Here is a 24,092-nt window from a genome sequence, read left to right as displayed (position 1 = left end):
TATTGGCCAACGCTGTTCACATGAGAAGCACATGCGTGTGATGCTGACGCAGGAGCTGGACAATAATGAGTCAGTGTAGGAGAATGACATGGAAGAGAAAAAAATGTTGAATAAATCGTTATTTTTGTTTTTGCGCACAAAAAGTATTCTCGTCGCTTCATAAAATTAAGGTTGAACCACAAGTCACATGGACTATTTTAACAATGTCTTTAATACCTTTCTGGGCCTTGAAAGGTGCAATGACGTTGCTGCCTATGTGTGGTACCTCTCAGATTTCATCAAAAATATCTTAATTTGTGTTCCAAAGATGAACAAAGATCTTCCGGGTTTGGAACGACATGACAGTGAGTACTTATTGACAAAAATTTAATTTTTGGTTGAACTAACCCTTTAAAACACCACACTGCAAATGACAATGTATATGTTTTTCATTTTATCGTGAAGGATGAACAGTGAATGGTCTATAAGAATGACAGTGTAACAAACAATGGTGTAATTCTGTTTACATTAAACACCGTAAGTCATCCTTGGTCAATTATAACTGGTAACTCCAAGGACTTACACTTTATTTGCCACAACCAAAACTTATATGTGTCACATTGTTGGCAAATGTTTCATCTATGTAACGAGATATTTTTCAACATCGGAAGTTTTCAAAAAAATTCCACATGTGTAATGGTGGGGATATTGAAAATTATTTTAATATGAAAAATGGTTACCCAGTCATAGCAGTGGGTGTTTACTTCCAAGTCTTGAATCAAAACAGAGTTTAAAAAACAGGATAGAAAATAGCATATTACTTCTAAATTAGGATGTTTTTTGATGTAAAAATCTGGATAACATTGTAAGTGGACCTCAGAGAACATTATAAAAAAATGCAGTTCATGACCCCTTTAAAAGTAATCTTACCTGGAAGCGTCGTCACGTACTATCAGTAAAGACATGTGATTTGAAGATGATGCCATGCGAAGAACCTCCACTGCCCTAATAAAACATCACACATATTTCTCAGTTTAGTTGTTTTAATATACTTAAAGCATCTCAGAATTTATTGCAGATCAATAACCAATATACAATACATTACTTTTCATTTGTAACACCTCCTAAATTCATGTTGTTAACATCTAAAATGAGGTCCCCTGCTCGAAGACGCCCTGAAAGACAAAAAGGAACATCATCCATCATTCCCATAATTTGAGTAAATACATTCACTGGAGATTTTGGGAGAAAGAACATACCGTCCTGTGCCGCCACACCACCTGGCAAAACCCGTTTAATGAAAATACCAAACTCTTCACCGCTCTGTTCCCTGTAGCCCCCAATAATCTTCACGCCTATCAAATTGAGAACAAGATTTTTTGGGATTAATTCTTTATATGGGGGTGAAAGAACAAAATAAATCAAATTGTGCATCAAATGCCTCGAAAAATGAAGCAGTGTAAACCAGTTTTCCGGGAATATTATAATAAACTGAAAAAAAAAAAAAAAAAAATAGTACTGTGGTTCTTACCAAGTCCTTTTTTACAGTCTGTGAAGTCTAGTCTCTCAACAGCACGGTTGATGCCATGGGGCCCCATTATTGTCCTGAAAAAAAAAAAAAGATTCTCTTAAATTTAAGTACAAGAGATATTATCATAAAAAACAAGATTTCCAGAGAAATGTCCCAGACTGTTTTTAAAAATACAGATTATCGAATGGATGGTAATAATGCGGTTGACCCTCTGATGCATGAATTATTAAAGCCCAAAGGAAAGAATATTATAACTCCCAATCTTTTCCCCCCAAAATGTTACATATTTAGAGAGTTTCACATCTGTCCATTACAGCAGAAGATAATGGTGCATATTACAGAAAAAAAAAGGACATTCACATAAAGGAATAAAGGAAATACTAACAATGTGGGTTTGGATGTAACACCTGAATGGATAAAATGGCTTTTAAACATCTGTACTGTAATGGACACATGCTTCAGAGGGTTAAATCACTCATAATATTGAAATATTGGAATGTATGATTTAAAATTGGGCTTACACAATTAGAAGAAAAGGTTCTATAGAGTACCTTAAATGGTTCTGTCAGACGCTTGTAGAATTAATATACAGTCAAAACATTTCTCCTTACATTGAATTTTTTTCCCCTATTTTGGCTTTTGGGTTCTTTAAGATTAAGTCAAAACATAGGGTTCTATATATTTTTTATACATTGTTTTTGATAACAGTAAATAAAACAGTGGTTGAAGTAATGGCACATTATCAGGCAAAATAAAAACAATAAACGCTTATACAGGAAGTAGGTTACTGTGCTTGGGTTTATATTAAAATCACTCAATCATGTAGGCAAACAATGAAAGCGCCAAATGATAAATCCTTTATAGAAAGAGGGTATGCATCCAATCTGATAAACTACAGCCTGATCTCTATTGCATTTAATCTCCATAACAGACTGAAAGCAACAGAATACAATGTTTTAACTTTAACTAGGACACTGAGTGAGATGTTAATAAAGCTTCATTTTATAAAACAAATATCATTATCACATATTTTCTTGTATTTATTTTTTTGTCTACTTTTTAACCTTCATGTTGTTAAAATTTACTTTAAATGTTTATTTTTCGTACATACTGTAGAACGCTACATGTAAAAATATTAATAGTACTTTCAAAATTGACCTATAATTTGCACTTCACATTTGTTATGTAAATCTGACCTCATCAAAACCCAGCATACAGATAATACTGAAGCTTTATCTTCTGTTTGACTAAGAAGTAAGCATGCGCTCTTTTGAAAAGGCGATTGCTGTTCAGTATAGCAATGTTGGGTTTGTTTGAGGTCAGTCAGACCCCTGCAAAAACACACTGCAGAAAAATAGAATAAACCAATCAAAGAAAAAAAAAAAAACTGGACTGGATTGTACATGGTGTACAATATTAGAAAATCTAAGCATGTGAAAATGCATTGCATTTATTCGTACTTGGGGTCACTGAGACATTAAATGTAATGTAACATGTTTTATAGAAGAGGCGTATTATCAAGTTGACAAGTATAATCAGAGTATGTTTTTGAGCTATTAAAAGGCAGGTTAATATTTATCTTTAAATGTTGCAATAGATATGGCAGCATACAAGTTATGATTTTAGAGGGCAAGAAATTTATAAAATAAATATATACAAAAATATATATATATTCTGTATTGGTGTCAAATTTTTCAGCACTCCTTTTTTATACTAAATGGCAACAAACATATGCATTAGCTAGACTAACCAGTTGATGGTTCAACTCCAGGATTTGTAATCTCATACCAAAGTGCTGTTTTTGCTTTGTTGAGTTCATGTGGCGGTCAGCACTGAACAGGATGACAAGGACAAATGCTTGTGCTCCTTACTAGCGATGTATTTAACCTGATTCCCATCTCTGCAATTAGTTTTCTTAGTTATCTCCTCTGCTGCACTGTAAACAATGCACTTTAATCTCGATCACATTAAGAGCAACAAAGAGAATTAGAATTAAGTTCAGTGTAATGATGATCTGTCCTTTACTGCAACAGGCAGGTTGTGTTTACTTCCATCAAATCTGTATCAAAAGGGTTATGCATGCTTTTGTCCCACACTAACTTCATATAAGCAATTAAAAAGCATTAAGGGAAATAAAAGGATTTGACTTTAACGAGACACCCTGAACAAACAAAGGTTCAGATATAGTGCGTGCGATTGTGTTACAAAAGATCTAGCATTAAACTGATCACTTAATTCTACCTAATCTGTCTTACCTTGCTCAAGCCATGTAAGGATATGCACTCAAGTGACTACAGCAAAACCACGCAGGCAGGGTGCATCCTATCCTATCGCTTGCTGCTGGTTTATCAACATGATGATGAACTCTAAATGACTCTAAAATAACAAGTTCCTATGTACAGTAATTGCTGTCAGCTTTTAATAAGCTTTTCAGCATTGAAAGCAATTTTATATGCAGCACAAATTAGTAAACAGAATATTAGGAAATGCTGAAATGTTCCAACGTAAATGTAATATCCATGCCCATGTTTTCAACACAGACGAACAAGCAGAAACATAAAGAAGGTAACTACATAAGCACAGCAAATGAGGCTATAATAGAAAACAAATAAGCTTTAAAAGCATTAGTATTTGCTTAATCTAAAGTCATTCATCCAGATAACAACCAGATAATGGCATTTCTTACCAGTAGAGGAGTGATAGCCCGTCAAAGTGTTCTGCCTCCACTGGGAGCAGTGCCATTGCAGGTCCACAAGCAACTGATGAAGTATTGTAAAGTCTACGATATCACGGGGTTGGGGAAAGCGGTGGTTCAAATCAGGTCAGTCTCGATGACCGAGAGACAGCAATCTACCCAGACAGTAACAGACACACTCCTACCTATCCACTAATCTGTCCTGATACCCCATAGTCACATGGTTTGCCTCACCTCTCTCTGCGCTGTCACAGCTGATGATGATTCTGCCTCTCCCGAGGCAGGAAGGCTCAAAACTTGACACCGGGCTGTGATGTGGAACGAGGGGACGTGAGTCTGACTGCATGATTTCTGATGCAGGGATACTGAATGACTAGTACTGTTCAGTCTATGTAAAACTGGAAAGAAAAATAAGAAACATAAATTATATTTGTCCACATAAAAATAACTATATACATAAACATTACAAATAATGAAAAAATGAAATCCATAAAAAAGTGTCTAAATGAAAAAAAAAAAAAAAAAAACATGTTTTGTTTTACCACTAACAAATTCCCATTTTAATATGTCACTGAGAACGGTTTGTTTTAAATACACAAAGATAAAAAAAAAACAAAAAAAAAAAAAAAATCAATGATCACATATAGCCTAAATATAAACCACAAATTTTAAATAATATAATCTTTTAATCATTAAAGGCACAGTATGTACGTTTCACCGCTAGAGGACACTTATTCAAAACAATAACAACAGCGTAGCTTGATGACGGCTTAAATGAGTGTGGAATCATGGGAGTTGTCGTCTTCACCTCCACAGCCGATGGAAAGCAATCTGATGGGACTCGGGCAAAAATCATATTCATGGGTGAGCTAATGTATTAAAATTGTATTAACCTTACTGTGGTATGAAACAGGGCGGGGCCGAGAGCCGGGGACATTTTACATTGCTGTTTATTATGCTTATATGCCGCATGTTGTTTTGTTGTTTATGCATATTTTACGGTTAAAGTTACGTTTCACTTTCGCCTCCTTTTTCCCTGCACTTGAACTTTATTACAGTTATGTTTGATCACTTAAATTCACATTATTTTATTTCATTCTAATGAAACAGCCGCAAGTGCTGAATTACTACTGATACAGGTCACTTTGTTTGACAAATTAAAATTGTGGGGTAATGCAGCACTGTTTTACTTGGTCAAAACAATCATACTAAAAATACATTTGAGTGTGTTGAAAGTTATGTTAAAGTTACTCTGTGCGTTCGGTCGGTGGCTGGTATGAGACACTTGCTGCATATTGCAGTAAGCTAGATCAATATTAGAATATCATATTAATAAAAGCTGGATGACTTGTGTTGCTAAATGGCATGCAATTCATTTTAAAAAATATATTGTATGGTGGAGAAAATGCTTTCTGATTATGCTATGTTAGCCACTTGACAAAATAGCATTGTCTCTGAAGAATGGTACAAAGTATATGTTGGTAAATCAAGAAAACAAGATATTCACAGACTAACGGTATTGAGCTATATAACACTGATTCGCTTTCTGTCAATAAAGGTAAAAACCATTGCTCAGTTGTCTATTAAAACACATTAACTGCGTCTCATTTTGAAGGCTCCTTTGGAGGTTGCATATGAAGGCCGCATTCGCCATTGAGGTGGTCTCATTTAAGAAAAGTAGGCTAACCATTAGATTGCAAAGTAAGAACAAATTACAGTATAATAACAGTCAATTTTATTACGGTTACTTTTCTTAAATGAGAGCGACTCAATGACGTACGCAGCGGATATGACGTTATTGACTGGCAATGACATGAGCCGTTACACTGGTTAAAATAGCTGATTTCTCTGGATTTAACATTGTTGGAAACATTTGGGATAATGCAAGTGCACAAGTCAACAAAATATGTAACATTGTTTTAGTGGTGTTTTGACATATTTTAATGCAAAAATCTTTCATATTGTGCCCCCTAAGACCAATCAAGTTTTAAATGTTATTTATATGTCTATGTGGTCTTTTTAATATGCTTTTTAAGACAAACCATGTGCAAATTCATCAGTCAACACCACTGCTGAGTACCAAAGATCTGTTTTAAAACATATATGGCTGAATTAAACCAATATTTCCACTTGCCATTGTGTAGCGTTTACTACAGTTGTCCAAGAGGGTTCGGGTAGTCTGAGCTAGTGTGACTGAGTGGAGGTGACTAATTTGCATATTCATTGGATCCGCGAATACACTAGCAAGGGTGTAGTTACATTCAAGCCATTTTAAGGCATGAAGAAATTATTTTCACAGGGAAAAAACTTCTAAATGTGTCATTGTGATTATCAAAGATGAGTTTTTGAACTTTTACCACAATTAACTTGGGTACTTAAAACGGTTATTATAATATTTAATATGATAATCACATTTTCACTTAGCAACAAGCAAGCACTGTAGGCCTACCTCAATCGAGGCGGCGTCAGTCAGTTTTCCAGTTTCTGCAGAACCCACCGGAACTGTAGCAGTAGCGCCCTGTACCCGGGGAACTTGAATCTGTTGCACCAATAGGTTAGTGTTGGATTTGATGTTTTGTAACATGCTTTTGAAGGGTGTACATGTACATAGCTTCATTATTTGAGTCAGGTAAGGCTTTAGCATCTTCTGTATGAAATTCGTTTAAAGCCGTAATTAGATATTTAGTCACGGGGTCATCATATAGACATATAAATGGTAATGGCTTGATAACCGGTTTAACAGAATGGATGAGCATGTTAGCATGTTCCATTCTGAATGATTAAAGTTGTATTGTAGCAGGTCTTTATATTCTGTGTTATTGATTGGCAGTCGGTTTAAATTGTCTTTTAATTTAAGAAAAATACTTAATTGTTGTTTAGCTTGACAATTAATGTAGTAGCAAATAAAATAATGTATATACTCTAAGTTGTTTCACAATTGATTTAACTATGCTGTAAGTTTGTATATATATATATATATATATATATATATATATATATATATATATATATATATTAATTAATATAAAATGAAAATATATATTAAAATGTATTGTATTCATGTGATGGCAAAGCAGAATTTTTAGCAGCCATTACTCCAGTCTTCAGTGTCACATGATCCTTCAGAAATCATTTCAATATGCTGATTTGGTGCTCAAGAAACACTTATTATGATTATCAATCTTGAAAACAGCTGTGCTGCTTAAAATTTTTGTGGAAACCATGAAACTTTTTTCAGGATACTTTGATGAATAGAAATTTCAAAAGAACAGGATTCATATGAAAAACAAATATATGAGTCTTCACTGTCACTTTTGTTAAATTTAATGCATTCTTGCTGAATTTGAACAGTAGATAGACTTACTATTCTTACATACTAAAAATATGTCTGTTAAATATTTAATGTGTGTTTTATCATTTTCATTTATTCACGTCTAGATACAAGGCCTTCTTTATTTGAGTTATGGACTGACACACATTAATGTAATCCATCATTATTATTTTAGTGATCATATCTGTCCTTGTTTTGTGTTTTAGGTGAAACACACCTGTCTTGAGGGGATTTCACTTGTAATTCTAGGATTATGCTATTACCGTTACTTCTTCGTGGGTGCACTGCAAAGCACTATATACAGCAAGTGCTTTCTAGCACTCGGTTATGCATTGATTGCTGCAACATCAGAGGACTAGCCACATCCAGTGGCCAGCTCTTCCTCAGGAGAACCCCACAGCGATTCCTCAACCAGTCACGAGGAGCTAAAACTCACAAGAGGAAACATCAGAGCCAGGAAGATGACTGGAAGAAAAGGAACAAGACCATCCTGACATACATTGCGGCCGCTGGAGTGGGAATGATTGGCATATCGTATGCTGCTGTTCCGCTCTACAGACTGTACTGTCAGGTCAGTATTAGATTGATAATCTCAAAGCCATTTTTGGTGCATTTATTGTATTACAATAACATGTTCTTTTCTTACTTCAGGCAACAGGGCTGGGAGGGTCAGCAGTAGCTGGACATGATACAGAGCAAGTGGAGACAATGAAGCCAGTTAGGGAGCGTATTATTAAAGTGACCTTCAATGCAGACACGCATGCCAGCATGCAATGGAACTTCCGTCCGCAGCAGTCAGAGATTTACGTAAGATTATATTTTTTTGTGACCAACTTTTTCGATTTTAAAAGGTGCACATCAATTTTGTTATATGCAACAAACATTTATACTTTTAATACAAAAAACAACACTTAAGTAATATATATATAATATATTATTAGAGCTGCATGATTAATCATTAAAAGATTGCAATCTCAATTCAAACACCCACAATCTTCTTCCTAAATGACAACGATTCTGCTATGTGTTTTAAACCTTTGACAAGTATGATCACAGTGAACATTCAATCATTCACACTGATGTCTGTGTTACTGTTGTCAAAAATATCAATATTTCGATATGTATCAATGCTGAAATATCTAAAACAGTTCCAATGCTCCTTTTCTGAAGTATTGATACACCGATACCAGCTGCGCGTTCTCGCTCTCTCTTCTCTCCGATGGCGAATTTATGCACACCCGCCTCCCCTTACTCACGGAGCTATTGCAACAAAATATCAAAAAATGTGATGATAATAAAAAATCTGTATAGCATTATATATGACAGTTTTCACCATGGTATTGAATATCGATGTTTTTCAAGGTATTGTACCAAAGTTGGAAATTCCAGTATCGTGACAACACTAGTCTATGGTAGTGATCAAAATAGACTAAATCATCTTTTGAAAGAAACTTGACTCTTCAAATAAAGATTCTATCAATTACATTGTTGCACCAGTAGGTGGCGACAAGTGACTGTTAACAAATGTATTTTTCATTGAATCATTCATTCAAGAGATCCATTAATTAAATATTTTTAAATAGAGTGCAGCAATTAACATTTTGTCAGAAGCTCTAGTAAATTACATGTTATTTTGTCAAGTTGTTCATTCAAAATCATGGGAGAATCGTGATTAAAAAAAAATGTGATTCTCAATTTATCCAGAATCATGAAGCTCTAATATATATACACAAACACTTTGTGTGTGTGTGTGTGTGTGTGTGTGTGTGTGTGTGTGTGTATCTATACATACAGGAATAAATATGGCGTTCCATAAACAACATGTTTTTCATATAATGTCTCTGAAGATGAAGACTAAGTTGATTATTCCATGTTTGAACGTTTTCCCAGGTCGTACCAGGAGAAACTGCGCTGGCTTTTTATAAGGCACGGAACCCCACAGACAAACCGGTGATAGGCATTTCAACCTACAATGTTGTACCTTTTGAGGCTGGACAATATTTTAATAAGATACAGGTAAATGTGTGATGCATTTAAATACATTCATACTAACATTACTATCATAATATCATAATTATTTGTTAAAGTTGACATCTGTATGCAGAAATGTATGGCTATCCAATGTATTACCTTCTTAGCTCACTAAACAGAGTGCTAAATTCTAATACACTGCTTTGTTTTTCCATCAGTGTTTCTGTTTCGAGGAACAGAGGTTAAACCCACATGAGGAGGTGGACATGCCGGTATTCTTCTACATTGATCCAGAGTTTGATGAAGACCCCAGGATGGCACGAGTAGACAATATTATACTCTCATACACCTTTTTTGAAGCCAAGGAAGGACAGAAGTTACCAATCCCTGGTTATAGCTAATTGTGCTTTATTCAGAGACTTTTAATCAGAATTATCTTCAGGAGATTGTGTTCTGTAATCATTTTGATAATGATTACTGCATGTGATAATGTCTGATGTCTGAATAGTCTGAATCAAATGATTATAACAAAAATTTAACACTGATCAAGGCTGATCATCTGTCTATGAATTTTATGGTTAAAACAATAAAATAAGTTCTTATTTTTATACACCTTCAGAAACAAGCTATTACCCGTTTTGATATCAAACATCTAAACTGTATATGCAACATTGGTGAATTTGTGTCAATATAGTCTTTAGGACACTAGAGGGCAGCATTTGTGCATGTTTATATTAGTTTGTGTACATGATTCTAAACTTAATTGCACAGGAGTGAAAACAATAATGTGTGTTTTGCCACTTGTTGGTTATGGTGGAATAATTAATATTACAGGACAGGTAATGTTGCAGCATTAAAAACATTAGTGTGTGCTAGATTAATCTAGATTTGGATATCATACAGCTTTAACAGAGGCATGTTTTATATAATGAATTTGCTCTCAGTGGACCTCTAGTGAACAACATTGCGCAAGAACACTATGCTGAAACATGTTTTTTTTTTTTTGTTGTTTTTTTTTCCAGTTTGGATTATACATAATTAAGCAGTCACAAAATGAGATCACAGTTGGGGCAGGAGTCCATAGAGAGGATATATGAAACATAAAAAAGACATATTTTCATTTCTATTTTCCTAGATATTGATCTATAAACCATTATATAATGTAGCCATGTTAGTGGATGTATTATAATAGTGTTAGATATATAATAGTGTTGGCTGGAGGGTCCCTGTGTTTGTAAAGGTTGAAAACCCAGTAGATCAATGAAAAAACATACAAAGGACAGTGGTGATGCAAAATACAATCATGATAAATATATACAAAATAACTTATGAATATTAATGTATTTGATAGCCTTCTTTATTCTTAAACCTAAATATAGTTATAAAGTACTGCGATTTTAGAAGACGAGATAAACTACAATAACCTGTCTAGAAACTACAATAATAATATTACGTCATTAAAACACTACGTCATTCTTCGTGCCCCGGAAAACAACAAACCCGAGCACGCGCTTGAAGCGCGCTGGAGCGCTGACGCAGAATCAGCTGAGCCACCGTCCGCGCGACAAAACCTAAATGGGTGAGCTTACGGGGGCTGATCTGCCATCAGCGCTTATGGGATCAAAACAGCAGATTGGCCACACCCTCTCCAACACAAAATGGGCGTTTACGGGATTTAATGGACGCGCTTAATGTCCAATGAAAGAGTAGAGCTGCCCTAGCAACTCCACACAGGAACCAATCAAGGAAAATCTAAGGATGAACTTACATTTTTCTGTTGAGGGGAGGCTGATAGAAGAGAGGGATCGTGCCAGAGAGCTCAATGGACCAGGTTTGCTCGAAATACAAAGATAAAAAACATTAGGAGTGCTTTATTAAGATTAACATTTATTGTACAAGTATAAACAGCCAATTTTAATAGTCACTTGCCTTATGTTACTAATAAACTGTAAAGATATGAGGGTCTTTATTTACCTACTAATGTGACGCAACAGCATCAGTGGATCCACAACCAGAATCTTTGAACAATAGGACAGCTTTAGTGATGAACTGGACATGGAATTTTAAACACAGAAAAGACTAGTGAAGAATACGCAGTTTTTTTTTTTTGTTTTTTTTAAACAACTATATTGTTCAGTTTTGGTGGTTTGAGATATTTAACACAAGTCCATCAAGGGACAGTACATGATGCACCAGAATGGGTCATCGGGCTGATGTGAAGATGAACCACAGGAGCAGCCCAGCAAAAGCTTATGATTTCCTCCTGAAATTCCTGCTGGTTGGAGACAGTGATGTTGGGAAAGGGGAGATACTGGCCAGTCTACAGGATGGGTCCAGTGAATCACCCTATGGATACAATATGGGTAAGTTATGATCACTGTACTGTACAAATGAGACTAAAGTTGGATTATCTGTGCATTTTTGGATTAATCTATTATTATGGACTCATTGGATTGTAGTTTTTTAAAAACATTTTTTGTCATATATCATGATGTTCAGACTACTTACAATAATGTTACAAAAAAGTCTGAGTAAAACTGCCAAGCATCATGTTTACATCAATTGTTGTAAACCATTTTGTCACCATAAATCTTGTAATTTTAAACAAACTCCGCTGAAGTACATCTGTTCTACATTTATTTTAAATGTTTCATTTATTATAACAGTAAATATGCCACATATTTTAAACATTAAGATCACATTGCTCATCTAGCCCCGGCTTGCCCAGCTCTCATTTGCAGCTGAGTAGTAGTTGTTGTAGTTATGAGTTTCTCCCTGTTTTGGAAAACTCTTCCCAGGGGACAAAATCAACTGTAGTGAACCCCCCTTTGGGCTTTCACGGCTAAATAACACATTTTCATGCGTCACTTCTAAAAGACCAACAACATTCTTTATGTGACACAAGCAAGTGGCTGGTATCACATAACTAATAAATCAAAACATTTTTACACATTTTTTTACACATTTTGTTATTTCACCATGCTTGCTTGAACAGGAGAAACAATATGCTTCATGTACGCATTCTTCTTTGTCACACAATTTGGTCAAAGTCCTAGGTCTGATGAATATTTTGAGTCTCATTTTAACAGCTTAGATTACACTGGAGCGATTTAGCGAGTAAATTTACAGCCAACCTCAGGGTTGCCAAGTCTAAACCAGCCCGACTGCTAATCAAAATTAGCCCAAGTGAAGTTCCAGGGCACATTTTGGCGGGGGTCGCTTCAACCCGTGGACTACATAAACAACTTGCGGCAACTGTGTAAAAGTGGCCCAATTCCGTGGAAAAACCGTGGACTTGGCAACACTGGCCAACCTGTTCATTTAGGGTCAGATGTTGACTGAGATCTGGGTGGCTTGCACAGTTGTGTACTCATTTATCCAAGCAGCTGAGGTAGGAATGCCAGCCACTTTTAGAAGAGGGGCAACAGGTTATAGGAACACAAAAAAAATCTTTAAAACAAGAGCCTTTAAATAGCCTTTGAATCGCTTGGACAGGACTATTGCTACATATTCTTGAAGTCAACATGAATTGCTATTCGCAACCCATTTTACTTCTGTAATGTGACATTTCCGAGCATGCAGGACTTTTGTGGATTGTGAAAAGCTGACTTTCTAAACCAGAATGAACAGCCTAAGTGATGTCAACAAATAAGCATTTTGATTAGTCATTACAAAAATAAGGTGCATTGAGGTGCATATGAACATTTTGGCCGATACCGATAACCGATAATTCTTTATATTTGAAAGCCGATAACCGATATATTGGCCGATAAATCTAAATCCAAATGTTTATATAATTTTTGAGAGCCTGATTACAAAAACAAAAGTTTCACCATTAAAAGCCATGTCCCAAGCACACAATTATAATGTTCTCATTATAACTTTATGTTGACTATAGGACAGACTTGAGCTGCATGTTGCACTGTATTTTCATTTTTGAAGTGACTTCAATCATATTTCAAGCACTTCAAAACCATCATGACGAACAGTGCGAATCTGAAGCATCTCACCTGAAGGAAACAATCCATTATTTATCCGCTTTAATATATTGGCCGAACTTTCTTATCGGGCCGATAACAATAACATTAAAAATGAACATATATCGGCCGATACCGATATGATGGCTGATATTCGTGCATCCATAGATAATAGGAATAGGATATAAGATCAGGGATGTGCATTAAGAAGGTAAATAGGGTCAAGTTTTCATGTTGACTATAAACTCTGTTCTAGTGGCTCATTTCTAACGCAACAGTGATGAAAATTTAATACCCCACCGTAGGCTTGTGAAAGTGACTTCATACTACATTCATTTACATACTCTCTAGAAAAAATATTGTCCCCGTAGGGCCAGTAAACATCCCAGCCAGGATGCTAATACTTAGAAAACAGATTCCAAGACATTGGGTATGCAAGCAATTAATAGGCCAGTGCAGTTGCTGTTTAGGTTGCTTACCAGATTCAGAACATTATCTACATCCTATTCTGTCATATTCTATAACTTTTGTATTTATTTTGATTTATAACCTTGAGAGCAACTCACAGAATTCCTTATACGTGCATGCATGTACATGGTCGATAAACTGCATTATGATTCGACAGGGAGAGCTCTTGTCTAATAGCCGTGCCAGCAGAAATCTCTGTTGGAATTTCTGTTTATAGAGATTATTACTACTGGCCAAAGCTCTTACGTAACTGTGCTCTTCGACTGCTGAGCGAAATGCGGCTGAGGGGAATGAGGATGCAGCCAGGCTTCGCTGGCGATAAAAGAGTGGAACATTCTGATGTTTATCTAAACACTTGCATGAACCTCTCAAGCCATTTGTTTGTTTGAACGATGAAAAGGGAGCGTTGACTCTTTGGTTTTAAAGGAACAGTGACAGTTGAAGCCTTGCAGCTGTTCTTCACCAAGAGAGAAATCAGTTCTGTGCCACTGAAACATTTATCCCACCATCTTATAAATAACATACAGGCTGATGTCTTGCTCAATGTGTTTTAGGTTATGTAACGACTGTGGAGCTTAATCAGGGTAGACGGCGTATTTAATTTTGCACAAATGAAAACGAGGTTGTGAGGGGTAGAAGAACAGTCTATTCTGTATGTTGTATTGTCTTAGATTACATCTAATTTCAAATGATCACCAAATAGGCCTGTTTTTAGTTTATGTTGCATTACCTTCTTGGATTTATACTTGCAGTGTGGATGCAGGATCACACAAAAGTGACTGTTTTCAGATACCAGTAGGGATTTATGGGTACCATATTGTTTATTGGCCAGCATTAGTTTTAGTTGGTCAATATTTTGGTAATGAATGTTTATTTTTGCATGCTCATTTGCCCTATTTTTACATTTAACACTCACTTAATTTTAAATTTCAAAACACTAATAATTTAATAACACTGTTAAATGTAATCTTTATCAAATATGAAAAGGTACATTGATTTTTCATACTGTATATTATACTGTTGTGATGCCTAAATTCCCTTACAATGACTGAATTTTTAGTATTTTATTTTTAATTTATAAAATTTAGTATAGAATTTTAATATCAACCAATTATTGGTACTCTAATCTTATGCGGATCTATGTAATTTTTTGTAAACAAATTGTTCAAATGTACAGTTTTTTTTACTGAGTGCACCTTTATACATGGTGTCTTCCCTGACTAAGGTCTATGGGAGTTTAGTTATGCTGTTTTAAATTCTGGCCGATCTGTTTGATGTTATTTTCAGGTCAGCCACAACGTCTCCATAGGCCTCAAAGCAGCTCACAGTATTTTTGGTTTGTGTATAATTTCATGACTTTAAGTTTCATGGGGATGGATCAGTAAGTGTTAGCATAACTGTTTCTCCCTGAGCTCAAGATTTTGAACACCATTATCCACGGAGGCTTCATCCTCATCCACTTACTCCTGTTGATCCGGCGTATGTGTCATCCCGTCAGAAAAGGTCTATGGCTCTCTGCTGGTTGTTGTGAGGGAGGTGAGGAGAGGTGCAGAGCAGGGTAATTGCGCGGGGAGACAGAAAGAGTTAGTGTGAAAAAAATCTGTCAGGATGAATCAGAGCTTGCCCACACAAACAGGAAGACTGCATCCTACAGGCAGACATTTTTATAAAGAAAAAAAAAAAATGGTACTAGAGAGCTGGTGTTATACAATATTTGTCTAAATGCATCACATTTAATTAAATAATTGACAATAAGCCTTTTATCAAAAGCTTGATAAAAGATTTATTTAGTGGTGGAAAGTATGATGAAGGCACTGATCATGTTTATTTGATGATATTTTTTAAGCATTTATTGCTCAACCAAACTATTTTCATACTTTTACATTTGTACAAAACACATATTCTAAATAAATGTTGTTATTTTGAACTTTCTATTCATCAAAGAATCCTGAAAAAATGTATTATTTTCCACAAAAATATTAAAACTTTTTTCAACATTGATAATAATAATAAATTTTTCTTGAGCACCAAATCAGCATATCTCTGATCAGCATATTTCTGAAGGATCACATGACACTGAAGACATTGTAATAATATTATACAATATTACTGTTTTTACTGTATTTTTGATCATATAAATGCAGCCTTGGTTCATTTTTAATGTACAGAACATGAGGGTTACACCTCACCATTAGTGCTGCATACCTTTTGATATGCTGTAATTCGCTAAGAGTGACCTCACAGTTCACAGGGTGATTTGTGATTGTGTTTGGTTCATTTGACTCCATTCTTTAGTGACAGTCATGATGGTTTAAAATCCTCTTTCTGTCACCTTAATGGAATCTCCCAGTTGTTCCATGTATATTTTTACAGTGTTGGATTTCATTCTCATCGCAGTGGAATGTGTGATGGGCTCTGAAATTCCCTAGGAGAAAGAGCGTTCAGAATGCCAGTGTGTATGTGTGTGGAACCTGGAACCCCCATGGAGGTGACACTAAAGCTTTGCAATCTCAGCCCAGGCATCCTCCTCAAGTGTTATGTTCATAACAACAGACACCACTTAATCATAGTTGCTGTCACCCAAATTCATGATCAAAAGAAGGGCATTGTAAATGAAATATTGGTTAAGACTAAAAGAATGTAGTCTTTATTTGAACATACTATGTAAACTCTCTCTGGAACACTCTACAGAGGTGCTCACCGCTTGCTTTTACCATTTGCAGTTATTAGATTATTAGTGGTATTTGCTCTATTGCTCATACTAGGAATTTGAACAAAACCCTACTTTGTTGTATAACCCATCCTGCACTGTTTATGTTATCAACCTGAATGATACCTCAAATTGCGCAGCTTGTTTAAGAGAGGTGTTTTTACTTTATTAAGCTATCAGGCTTATGAATTTTGGCAGGCGGACAATTAAATAGCTATATGTAGGGACCAGAATATCATTTAGATGGTATCTTTTAACTTGGACAACTAAGTAACTTTGCCCCAAACCCTTTAACTACCACATAACATCATGCCAAAAACCAATCATAAGACATTAGTTGTTGTTTAGCAACACCCTGGCAACCAGTCACAACGAACTAGCATCATGACATTCGCTGTGTCCGAAATTGCATACTGTGTGGGTACTACACTTGTTTAATAGTGATGTGTCCATCGAATATGCACTTCAAAATCTTGGCAGATGTAGTAGGTTTTCTGTACTTTCCACCTACTCTTTTTCATATACGTACAATGCATTCGTACACACTACTCTGTTGGCAATGACATACTGTTTAGTATACTTTGCATGCTGTATAGTAGGGAAGTATTCAGTTTCGGATGCAGCAAATGAGTTTTGCATAAACTGAAAATGTAATCAAAGTTTTTTTTTTTTTTTTTTTTTTTTTTTTTTCCAGAAAATGTCATTTTTTGGTTATTATTGTAATTAGAAATATTGGTAGCCAATTAACTTATTTTGCCAGTGTTACTTTGTTTCTTTATGGCATTTGAACATACACTATGGTTCAAAAGTTTGTATCTGGTGAGATTTTTTGTTTTTGAAACAAGTCTCTTATGCACCAACGCTATATTTATAATACAATACAGTAAAAACAGTAATATTGTGAAATATTATTACAATTTAAAACAGCTCTTTCTATATTAATATATTTTAAAATGTAATTTACTCCTGTAAATGTATTCCTTTTCAGTAGCCAGTCTTCAGTCCACAGTGTCACATGATCCTTCAGAAACCCTTCCAATTGGCTAACATTTCTTATTATTATCAATGTTGAAAACAGTTGTGCTGCTTAATATTTTCTGAAAACCTTTTTATCAGGATTCTTTGATGAATGAAACGTAAAAAAAAAAAAAACAGCATTTATTCAAAATAGAAATCTTTTGTAACATTGTAGATCTTACTAACCCCTTTTGAATGATAGTGTAAAATGAATAATTGAATAAGAAATTATCTGTTAAGGTGAAATGTGATTTTTTTTTTTTTTTTTCCCTAGAATTTCTTTTTTCTAGTTTAATGTCCTTTATTTTGTTTGTAGGAAACCAGTTCGAAAGCAGTCACTTTTGCAATTACACTTGACGCTAGTGCTGCATAAATTACACACTACACCTTTAAGTAATTTTGTTTTTCTTTTTCAATTGTAGGAATTGACTACAAGACAACTACTATACTCCTCGATGGACGTAGAGTCAAGCTCCAGCTTTGGTGAGTAGCATTACATCACAGTTACTTTTCCTGGTAAACTGGAAACCCATGACTGCAGCACCTGACATCTCCTAGAAACACAAGTTGAACTTTTTAAGTTTCAGCTTGATTTCTTCCTGTTGTCTTCTTGAACACAAACCGAGCATGAAGAGAGATTTAAGTTTCCCTCTCCATTACATCATGCCTGTGTACTCTCAATAAGGTCCTTTTGGTTTCCAAAATATGAAGTGAACATGCCAAACGTCTGGCTATGTTAATTACAGCGCTCCTCAACAAACTTCCAGTGAAAAATTCAGCCAAGTCCATCCCACTAGCCATGCCTAGAAGTTGTTTATAAATTCTGGCACATTTCAAGAGAACTGAGCTTTTTGCAAAAGTCTGGAATCAATTATTGATAATCTGGCCTTGACAGACGAAGCATTTTAGAGCGAAGTGTTTGTGATACTCCAGTCCTACCCGTTGCAACATGACTGGCACATCTTGGTGCTGCGCTCAGCCCTGGATGGTGAATGATTCATTTCACTGCTCCTACTCAAAGTCTGCTGCCCTGGCACCAACCACAGAAAGCTCCTCATGTCACCAGGCAGAGGGAAAGACAATAGCTACAGACGTATTGAAGAACAGAAGTAAGATGAATGTGTTCTTTGTGATGCAGACCCTCTGTGCTGTGTTGTTTTTGCAGGGACACCTCAGGACAAGGCAGATTCTGCACCATATTCCGCTCATATTCCAGAGGAGCACAGGTATAACAGCAAAAAAACAAACAAAAAACACTTTGAAAAAATTGTAAATACAATTTTTACAGTTATTTACAATATTGTAATTGTAAATAAATTCAATTAAAAAAATAAATTATTCAGAATTATTTAATTTAAAATGTAAATAATAAAACAATAATATTTTAAATAATTTATAGATCACTTAAAAAATATTCTATTCATAATTATTTTTTGAGGTTTTTTTTTGAGTTTTATGAGTTTGTATCTGTTTTAAATATAAATTATTCATGTAAGAATTAAATAAAATGTAAACTCATATATATATATAATAAAATATAATAAATATATATGTAATAAATATATAATACATGTAAATATAATAAAATATTATATATATATTGTTATTATTATTATTATTATTTAAAAAAAAAAAAAAATCAGACACTATTCGTGAGGTTATATGTGAGCCCATTGTATATAATGGACAAATGGACTTTAGGAAATGGGCTTTTGAATATCTCTGAAATCCCAGTGTTCCCAGACAGTTGTTAAACACCACACCCAAAGATCAGCAGTTCCTGTTGAAAGTGTGGTATGCTATAAATCGCAGTGGACTGGTATTGTTGACATGACATTTCCTTGTTCTGGCAAACACAGATATCCTAATAACAGCAACTCTTGGAGCAATGCCACACTCTTTATTAACATTACATCGTAAACTTCTTTGCCAACAATATTAGTCACATACAATGTGAGATGGTAAATAATGCTACTTCCAGTACCACATTGACTTTAAAAATGTTTTCTTATCATCTGAGATGAGGTTGAATGTGTTGTTTATTTAATTCAAACTTAAAATCTTAGTCAAAAGTCTATTTTTTCTTACTTTTTGAAATGAAAGTTTAATAAAATGTATGTTGTCTATAACTAATACATTTTGTTTCTCACAGGGTGTTATCCTTGTATATGACATCACAAACCGGTGGTCTTTTGATGGCATCGACAGATGGATTAAAGAGATTGATGAGGTAAAATCAGATCACTCAGATCCAAAAACTACTGTAGTAGTTACAGCAATAAGCATGTTAAACCTGAAGTGCAGTATGGGTATAAACAGACATGAGGTCATACTAGTGGTTTTGGAATTACTTTGAAAATCTGAATAAAACATAAGCCAATCATCTTGAGAAGATGCTAATATAGATGTGTATCTCCTTAGATCAGGAAATGTGCTGTTTTATGCAACTCAGTTATGATTATAATTGTTGCAGTTATAAATGATAATAACAGAGGCTTTGTAAGTAATCTGTGTCGATAGCAGGGGGCTGATGGTGCGCACTGCGCACACTTGCTGTGCGAGTTGTTTCAAAATTGCTTTATTATTAAAGCGATTGTCTTGACATAAATATGAAACACATCAGGAAACCAGTAATGTCCCGATGAGATTGTTAATGTACCATTGATGTACTTTTTTTTTTTTTTTTTTTTTTTTACCCAGCATGCACCAGGTGTTCCCAAGATCCTGGTGGGAAACAGACTTCACCTGGCCTATAAGCGTCAGGTGACCACTGAGCACGCCCAGGCCTTTGCAGAGCGACTAGGTGTCACATTTTTCGAGGTCAGCCCTCTCTGTAACTTCAACATTACTGAGTCCTTCACTGAGTTGGCCCGAATTGTGCTCATGAGGCATGGTATGGAGCGACTTTGGAGACCCAATAAAGGTAACAAGGCTTCATACAAACAAAATAGATCTTTTGTTTATAATATGGTTTTAATTTACATTCAGACATATATGATATGGTCATTATTCGGCTCTATCTCAGAAATTCACTTTTGTCACTGTATGACATTTGTTTTATGTGAATTTCTCACAATTAAGTCCTGGTGCTTTGCTAAAGAGGACATCACAGGTTTTATAGATACATCAGATTTAGAGGTTTGGCCATGTCAACTTCCTGTCCTTTATTTTTACCAATAGTTGACGTCACACTTACAAAATATGGAAAGTGAAACAATATTTTGTAGTTATCAGATGTATTTAATAGATTTCAAACTGTTTCTTGTAAATAAACATTTCAGGAAAATGTATTTTTTATGTCCTTTGTAGGAGGCATCAGGACGTTTTATATAATAGGAAGACACTACAGGTTAAAAAACAATATTGCTATGAAATACAGTATATTTCTACGAAACTTTTAGCATTCAGATTATTATTCTCATTATTACAGTATGTTTTTACATTACAGGTTCGCCCCAAAACATGTTGTTAAACACTGAACAGTATAAGATAAGAACACCATTTTTTGCCCATGTTTGCACATATTGTATAGGAAACCAGGAAGTAAAAATCATTCTCTATCATGATATCATACTTAAAGGTATGGTAGGCAATTTTGGAGTGGCTACCAATAGCAAGCTAGCTTTAAATGCATGAGATCAAAGCACATAACATTACAATAATAATGAACATAAACAACTTACACAGCTCTTACTTGTACCACCTGACTGCTGCAGATTCATGTCAATGTTGATAGTGTTGACATAGAAATGCATAAATCCGAGTCTGAGGACGTGAATAGCTTCGGGTAGAACGTCACACGGGTTGCCATCTCGTAATTACAGTTATGATATGGCGTGAACGCAGCATAAGCTCATTGTTTTAGTTCAGGAGGAACTGTAAAAGGCGGCTGCTGTTTTTGTTTCACTGACTGTCTACAACTCTGCATAGCGAACGCGCTGATGACGTGTGATGTCTGCGTGAGAAGGGTGCGTGGAGGTATGGAAATACATATGTTGACAGGCAGGTAGGATTCAGACTGAATGCAATGATTGGACTAAGATTTTTTTGGTCCTGAGACTTCCACAGAAGATGTATGTACATTTTTGAGTATTTACAGTAGACCACTTCTATTATTGATTGCTATAAGGATGTGAAGAGAGTTTCAACCAGTATAACAAAAAGATGTTTATAAAACAAATTACCTACCCTACCTTTAACATAGTTGAGAAACTAAGTGAAAGGATTTATTCATATATGTTTAGTTGAAGTTTAGTACAGAAATACAACATGTATCTTTTAAATTTTTTAAAATACTATGTGTTAAAGAAGAAATGTGATGATTTGTGAATGAAAAAAAACAAATTTTCCCTGCTAGTGTCTTGCCTTCTTTTTCTTAGGAGTTCTGATGTCTGATACAGGAAATATTATTATATTATATTATATTATATTAAAATGTTTATTTTTATCTAAAAAAAAATGAAAATATATTTTTAATAATTGTTGTAGTGTAAATGTCACTTACATAAATGTCAGTTACATTTACAAAATTACATAAATGTAATTAAATCATATAAAAAAGAGAAAAGACAGCTAAATCTCTCCAATAGACAATGTTTTGCAACAATACCACCGTTGTGTTGTGTTCACTGCACTTCCATCAACATCTCCCTATGACTCATTATGTTGGTGAGGTTGGAAATGTTCTCTCAGGGAATTAAACAAGCTTCACCATAAATGCTTCTGACATGAGATGATGCATTAAGGAACGCTGTCATAGATTAACGGAGACCTTTTACTAGAGCCTTTTCTGAGAATTACCACATAAGCAACAGCCATACATGTTTTTTTTCCTTAGACCAATGCTGCAATTATGTATAGGCCAAAGGAACGCTTGAGAAACCTGAAGTATGCAAAGCTTTGAGACTTTATACTGCTCACAGCAGAGACACACAGTGTTCAAATATCAATGCAACGGCCTGCCGCCCCCACAGCACATTTCTCTTAATAATCATAGCTTTGGTTTATGCTAGAAAAATGCTTGTAGGAACAAGGTCAAGCGATATGAAAACATTTACTGAATAAAAGCATCATATGTTTATTTTGACTGGAGATTATTAAAGGCCAAGGAATATGATAAAACAGCTTGTTTCCATTGCATGACTTCATCCTTGTAAGACAAGCAGACTCTGAACTGTTTTAAACCATATGAAGATAGGTCGCATGCTAATCTACATTTGAGTTTTGAATTTGACTCAGAAGAAATAAAACATTGATACTTCATCCATGCTTGTGAACTGAGGATGTTTTTTATGGTCTTTAATATGTTGCTTTTAACCAAAACCTGTTCTTTTTTTTCTCTCATTTGTCCAGTGTTGAGTCTGCAGGACCTGTGCTGTCGTTCTATCGTTTCCTGCACTCCAGTGCACCTTGTGGACAAACTTCCACTTCCTGTTGCCTTAAAGAGCCATCTGAAGTCCTTCTCCATGGCCAACGGCCTCAACGCCAGGATGATGCACGGACGTTCCTACTCGGTCATAGCCAGCAGCGCTAAAAAAAGGAACGGAACCAAAAAATCCAAAATCATCTATCCGCCACTGAGCCCATCCCAGAACTGCGCACGGACGAGCTGCAAGATTTCATAGATCAATGCAGCTGCTGTACTTACAACACATACTCACAATGCAATTTAAACAAGGAGCTAGTGTTCAAAGCCACCACAGTCCGTACAATAAATAAGAATGTGCTAGAGAACTGTGGCTCATGAAGTCTTTGATATATTAAGTGTTTGACCAAACTTGTTCACCATGTTGGTTTGTTTAAAACACATCCTCCTGGCCATATCTAATTGTGATTGCTGAACAGAAGTACAAGAGAGGATCTGTTTCTAAGTGTTGCCAAGCCTTTATAATGCTCTGCATTGTGTAAATATATGTACAAGTTCTTCTGTCTTGTAAATGTATTGATGGTACTGCATTTTCCTGTGGAGGACTCTTTTTGCTACTGAACTTGGACCAAGCCAGCAGGAGAAACAGACAGCTTTCCTGTTTTGTGATCACTTTCAAAATGTACTTTACTGACAAGTAATACCAGCTTAATTTTCTTTAATACTCTTATTCAGACACCTTTCAGGGGCTAAGAGAGAAAAGTCAAGGTTGAGACACACAGCTCTTTGTATTGTGTATATAATTTGTTTTGTTTGATACTACATTGTTAGAATTCTTAATTATTGTGATACACTTGATCTGTGACCAATATTGTTATTAAACAATACGTTTATATGGGAAACACACCAAAGATGTGGGAGATTACAGTGTGGCTTCATTTGTCACATTGATAACAATGCTAATATTTCAGATTTACACTGCAAGCAAACAGAAATTTCTAACATGCTGTCACATCAGGTTTTAAATAAAGATCAGTGATCAAATCAA

At 35.1% G+C, this 24,092-nt stretch overlaps 3 protein-coding genes across 5 annotated transcripts in view; 2 read left to right on the top strand and 1 right to left on the bottom strand.

Moving 5' to 3' along the window:
- Nucleotides 1-6,744, bottom strand: part of stxbp4 (syntaxin binding protein 4) — a 40,411-nt gene extending 33,667 nt beyond the window's left edge. Inside the window, exons 1-7 of one of the 2 annotated variants that reach the window (XM_051914780.1) lie at nucleotides 6,655-6,744; nucleotides 4,440-4,603; nucleotides 4,197-4,269; nucleotides 1,511-1,584; nucleotides 1,239-1,334; nucleotides 1,085-1,154; nucleotides 910-984 (exon numbers count right to left, since the gene is read on the bottom strand). In XM_051914780.1, the coding sequence (XP_051770740.1) occupies nucleotides 910-984; nucleotides 1,085-1,154; nucleotides 1,239-1,334; nucleotides 1,511-1,584; nucleotides 4,197-4,269; nucleotides 4,440-4,551 (500 nt within the window). In that variant the 5' untranslated portion in view covers nucleotides 4,552-4,603; nucleotides 6,655-6,744. Of the gene's footprint in view, nucleotides 1-909; nucleotides 985-1,084; nucleotides 1,155-1,238; nucleotides 1,335-1,510; nucleotides 1,585-4,196; nucleotides 4,270-4,439; nucleotides 4,604-6,654 lie in introns of those variants that run through there. The other variant, XM_051914781.1, reaches the window with a different exon arrangement.
- LOC127523732 (cytochrome c oxidase assembly protein COX11, mitochondrial) lies at nucleotides 6,612-10,117 on the top strand. 2 transcript variants are annotated; one of them, XM_051914785.1, is made up of 5 exons: nucleotides 6,612-6,759; nucleotides 7,743-8,107; nucleotides 8,188-8,343; nucleotides 9,427-9,552; nucleotides 9,726-10,117. In XM_051914785.1, the coding sequence occupies exons 2-5, from the start codon at nucleotides 7,790-7,792 to the stop codon at nucleotides 9,906-9,908; spliced, it is 783 nt and encodes a 260-aa protein (XP_051770745.1). In that variant the 5' UTR covers nucleotides 6,612-6,759; nucleotides 7,743-7,789; the 3' UTR covers nucleotides 9,909-10,117. The 2 variants fall into 2 exon arrangements, with proteins under 2 accessions (XP_051770745.1, XP_051770744.1); XM_051914784.1 differs by having other exon boundaries at nucleotides 6,703-6,834.
- A 1,153-nt stretch (nucleotides 10,118-11,270) lies between these two features.
- rab40b (RAB40B, member RAS oncogene family) lies at nucleotides 11,271-24,092 on the top strand. Its single transcript, XM_051914783.1, has 6 exons — nucleotides 11,271-11,870; nucleotides 18,102-18,162; nucleotides 18,845-18,905; nucleotides 19,832-19,909; nucleotides 20,380-20,602; nucleotides 23,032-24,092. Exons 1-6 carry the CDS (start codon nucleotides 11,705-11,707, stop codon nucleotides 23,301-23,303), a joined length of 861 nt encoding a protein of 286 aa, XP_051770743.1. The 5' UTR covers nucleotides 11,271-11,704; the 3' UTR covers nucleotides 23,304-24,092.

This window comes from Ctenopharyngodon idella, chromosome 12, assembly GCF_019924925.1.
Source record: "Ctenopharyngodon idella isolate HZGC_01 chromosome 12, HZGC01, whole genome shotgun sequence".
Taxonomy (NCBI): Eukaryota; Metazoa; Chordata; class Actinopteri; order Cypriniformes; family Xenocyprididae; genus Ctenopharyngodon; species Ctenopharyngodon idella.
This window is presented reverse-complemented; position numbering and strand designations above follow the sequence as displayed.